Source organism: Opisthorchis viverrini, assembly GCF_000715545.1.
Source record: "Opisthorchis viverrini unplaced genomic scaffold opera_v5_252, whole genome shotgun sequence".
In the NCBI taxonomy this organism is placed as follows: domain Eukaryota; kingdom Metazoa; phylum Platyhelminthes; class Trematoda; order Opisthorchiida; family Opisthorchiidae; genus Opisthorchis; species Opisthorchis viverrini.
Genome location: NW_008751910.1, coordinates 723,093 through 728,113, shown reverse-complemented (window position 1 = coordinate 728,113; position 5,021 = coordinate 723,093). Strand labels below are relative to the sequence as shown.

Genomic DNA, 5,021 nt, shown 5'->3' with positions numbered 1-5,021 from the left:
TGGCCGCTGCGCGCCGAGGACGTCAAAAGACTTTCAGTGTTTGACCATCGATGTCTTCGGAGCATTGCCCGAATCTGGTGGGAACACCGGATCAGCAATTCTGAAGTACGTCGAATGGTATTCGGGAGAAATAACTCACCCTCGATAGATGAACTGATCACTCTTCATAGGTTGCGCTGGCTTGGCCACGTGTTGCGTATGCCAGTCGACCGACTTCCTCGAAGGGCTCTTTTCGGACAACCACGTGAAGGGTGGAAGTGTGTCAGAGGCGGTCAAACAATGACTTGGCAGCGAGGTAGCCATTCCATTACCAGCAAACTTAGCTGCGCTGGTCATTGCCGTCTTCCTGGATGGGGACCTCGAGACGGGCCACATCAATGGCTAATTGCCAGATAATGGCACTCGTGCATCCAAGCTATTGCCTTCAATGCATAGCTCCTTTTCCAACCCCCTCACCACTTGACAGCCCACTGACAGTGCTGGATCTTTGCCCCAATTTATCAGGTCCCGCCTGCAACGTGCAGCTACCTACCCCCCCCCCCAAACCATCGCTAAACGAAACTGCGGCAGCTACAACCACAGTACGACGAGTATGCGGTTATTACAGCTGACAATGATGATGAGTACTGGGTCTCAGAGGACGCACCTATCACACTACAATGCGGACTGAATTGTTGTACGACTGCGAGACTTCGCCGATTCTGGCAGAGGATCTGAGGAATCTTGAGATTTTCAGTACCGACGTCTCAACCGTAGCTAGAGTGGGATCGAACCAAAGAATTCTAAATGAGGTGATGAGTAAACGGGTTTTGGGTGAAGCAAACGGTAATTCACTAAAAGACTCCATCCATTACTGCGAATTAAGGTGGCTGGGTCATGTATTACGCATGGCGAGTTACCGCCTGCCGACTCGAACGCTGTATTTCTATCTAGTTCGGAGTGGCGGAACCCTAGAGATAAACGGAATTAGACATGGGAAAATGGATTGAAGGTTTTGCGAAAAGTTTGAATGCTTTGGTACTGTTTGCCTTCCAAAATGGGGTTCATTTGACCCTCCTTATGCTTGGCTGGAGACACCGAACTTTATGACGGCTAACCCTCTCAGTGGCGTCCATGCTGTCAGTTTCTGTTTAGATTGTCTCACTGAGTGTTAGAGATGTAGCACCTCAGAATGGCGCTGTTATTTTCGATGAGGCGGTTAGCACCAGGTTCCAGGTTGGCACAATATGGTCAGCGTTTATTCGACTTGATATGACACCACTTGTAAGAAGAATACCGCAAACTGTGGACTCAGTTGAATCTCCCGCTCACAGCATCTTAATTTTCCTGTGGCTCCTAAAAGGCCTAAGCAAATTCCCTAGGAAGTTTTGTGCTAGCACGGGAATCGCTAACCAAATGGAAGCAAACCGAGGGCCACCAAAATGCCTCCCCGACGGGGATGTATATTGTGGTTGTTGTATCTGTTACATTGTGTGAGCTTGGGATGGCTCAGTGGTTATAGCGCGAATTTATTGTCCGGAAGGTCCGTGGTTCGAACCCAACCCCTGTATCTCGACTACTCCTTTCTAGACAACCTAACAGTACCTCAGCCCTCGTAATTCCTTCGTATCGCATGGCAGCTATGCACCAAAAGGTTATTACGACTGAATGGTCATCTTGTTTTCATCTTGTGCTTTGTCTTGCATTGTGTGCGTGATTAAAGAAACCCCGATTGTCTGTTCATGTTCTTGACGGCTATTTAGAGTAAACCGCGGACAAAACAGACAAAATGGGGTTAACACTGAACGGGAACGGCCTCAATAACATGTGTGATGGACTTGTAGTTGAGGAGAATATTGATAGCTGGGGTCGTAATGGTGGCCGTTGGTTTCTTCGCTGAGCTCAGCTGATCGGACAAACCAGCGGCCATGTGTAATAGGTTCATCATATAGCGCATAGAGCGGCTAAATTATGGCTCGGTTGAGCGTATTCTATTTAGATTAGCGATGCAACAGGTTGGAGTGTTTGAGTCTATGGATCTGAAAAGGCTAACCCCAGAAATGAGCATAGCGAGCACAAAGTGCATTAAAATGTATCCCCACACGCTGCCTTTTCACATATGCAAAATTATACTAATAGACCTCATCGTCATCGGTAGCACAAAATCAGTGTTCAAAATAGATGCTTTGCTGAAGCACAGCTATAATTTACCTGAATTCCTTACTGTGAAGAAAACACAAAAGGACGGGAAGAGGACCTATTGCTTGCTTACCACGATCATCCCGAGGTGCTTACACTTCCAGGCACATTCAGACAATGTGAATAGAAACCAACAGCAAGGACGATATCGAAGTCTATTAGTAGCCGTGTCCTATAGTGTCTCCACCATGCACAGCCAGAAATCACGTAGACTCAGTCTCAGAAGGGGAGTCGCACCGACTATCCAGACTTTCCGTACCTGCTCTCATACCCTGAATTCGGCCCAGAAACTACCATTTTTTGATGAGCGATGATCCGGCATTGGCAACATGGCCAGACCACCACCACCTTTGGTGCTGGATGCATTTATCGGTCGAAATTCCTGTGGCACAGCTGAGCGTGCTCTTTTTCAATTGTGTCGTTCAGCTTAGGCGATTCACGTAGCAACTGTTTTGTGAATATAACAGTAAGATCATGAGACAGTTTTTCTCTGTTGACGGCATCTCAGCCGTCAGTTAGCCAATTAGTTTAAAAAAACACTGAGCACCTGAGTATGAGTTCCTCGTTTTGTAGTTCATTTACGTGCACTATTAAAAATGGCTTCCACTGTCGATACGATTTCAAGCTTTACTAATGAACCTTAGGAACGGTGGTGTAGTTAGTATCACGGGGGGATAACAGTTTAGTTTTTCAATCTACTAGTTGAAATCTGAGCATCAACCACTCAGTCGATACCATGTGTTTCCAAACACTTAAATGTGATTGCTCTCCACACTAGGTAACTCGTCTACTTTCGATACAAAAATCTTTGAGTGACGATTATTGTAATGGATGATGGTCTACATTTTTGTGAATCTGTGTGAAATTATCTATTTCCTATTCGACTGATTTGTCGGTAACGTCTTCGGACTGTATATTGTCTCGCCAACTATGGTATAGCTTCTGTTTTCTAAGTAGCGATTGGGTGTCGAATCCATTAGCTCCACACATGTATTCGACGGTCATAGGCTTTTAAAATCAACAGAGTGCAGCCTGTTTCCACAAAGTCACTTGATTGATCTCCCGACGCTTGTACAGGGAGGCCAATAAGTATAAATTATATTGTATTCCTGAGCTGTTCTGGAAGAAACCACATTATTCAAACTTATCTGGATGAGTTCGGTGGGCTTTTCAGCAACTTATTGTAGCAGAGCTTGCAATGGTTCAGCGTTTAAGACGCGAACTTACTAACCGGAACCCAAATGCGGCATCTCAGCTGCTCCCGTCTGGGTTAGGCAACCTGACAGTAGCCCAGCCCTACTACTCCCTTCAGGTGGCAGGTAGCTTGACACCAAAAGTTTGTTAGAGCTGAACGATTGTTTTTTTTCTTATTTACCCTATCAAGCGCATGTGTGTTAAAAGTGCCTTTATATTTAACATTTCATCGACTTCATTAACACTATTCCTGGTTGCCATCTACTGACTTTCCCTTCACCATCTTTTCACAGATTTCAGACCCTTACAGATGGTTAGAAGATCCTGATTCAGCAGAGACGGTTGCTTTTGTAAAAAGTCAGAACGAGATTACTCAGAAGTACTTCGACAGATGTCCATACACGGATAAGCTCAAACATAGGTACTCGTGAAGCCCGCATGGGAGGGGACATCACTGTTTCGTTGTTACAGGTTGAAAGAAATTTGGGATTATGAACGCTTCTCCTGCCCGTTTAAATCCGGCCGATATTATTACTACTGGCGAAACAGCGGACTGCAAAACCAGAGGTTTTCCTATGCATTTTAAATGTGCAACGCTCTTTTTCAGTGTTTTGTTCCAGTTGGAATCCTTAGATGGGACCGCTTCCGTATTTCTCGATCCCAATGAAATTGATGTCGATGGGTTGGCCGCCATAAGGGGTTACAGCTTCTCAGAGGAAGGAAGTTATTTGTGCTACGGTCTTAGTCATGGTGGCTCCGACTGGGCCGAACTGAAGGTAAGTCCTTTTGTGCCATTCATTAAGTTCCACTGAACATAGTTCAAGAGAACCGATTCAGGCGAAGAACTACCAGACGTACTAAAACACGTCAAATTTAGTGGTATTGAATGGACGCATGATGAAAAAGGTGTATTTTATTGCATGTACCGTGAACACTTGGGCAAAGCGGACGGGACTGAGACAACTTCCAACCAAGACCAAAAGTTGATGTACCATTTACTCGGGACAGATCAGTCTGAAGACGTACTGTGTGTCGAACGACCGGACCATCCCAAGTGGCTAATGTAAGTCGTGAGTGTGCATCTGGGCAGTAAAACAGATTATTGCATTGGTCTACGGTAGACCCCCTCAATAAGGGACATCCATCGGAAGAACCCAAATGTTACTAGACGCAGTTGTCCCTTAAGAGGTTCTGTGGAAATACGTCCAAATGCCCATCATCAGTCAGCATGATTACCCTAGGCCTACTTGACCTGATAAAGTGCAAATTACTTATTTAGCAAACAACCGCATGAAGACACTTGATTTTTAGAGATTCTAGTGGCTGGTTTCCGGACTATGCCACATTTGTAATATGCTAAAGTCAAAGTCTGTTACATCGCTGTCTTTCATTAAAGAAACTGATGATTTCAGAAAGTTTTAGAGGGGTTGTTCTGCGGATTCCCCCCCCCCCTCATTTAACAAGAGAATTGTCTTGTACCCCACGCCCCTTTCTGGTTTCTTGACAGCCTTACACCGAAAGGGGGTGACAGCTAAAGGTTTATGTCAACCCTCTATTTTATGGCTCCTCTTGCATCTAGAGTCAAAGTAGAGTTATGGGAAGGATTTCCAAGACCACGCAAATATATATATATATATATATATATGTAT

The 5,021-nt window shown here is 45.1% G+C and overlaps 1 protein-coding gene across 1 annotated transcript in view; it reads left to right on the top strand.

The window, feature by feature from the left end:
- Positions 1-5,021, top strand: part of T265_09078 (hypothetical protein) — a gene marked incomplete at both ends in the record, with an annotated part of 24,001 nt that overhangs the window by 3,888 nt on the left and 15,092 nt on the right. Inside the window, 3 exons of the mRNA XM_009175057.1 lie at positions 3,666-3,793; positions 3,980-4,148; positions 4,191-4,435. Of these exons, the coding sequence (XP_009173321.1) occupies positions 3,666-3,793; positions 3,980-4,148; positions 4,191-4,435 (542 nt within the window). The remainder of the gene's footprint in view (positions 1-3,665; positions 3,794-3,979; positions 4,149-4,190; positions 4,436-5,021) is intronic.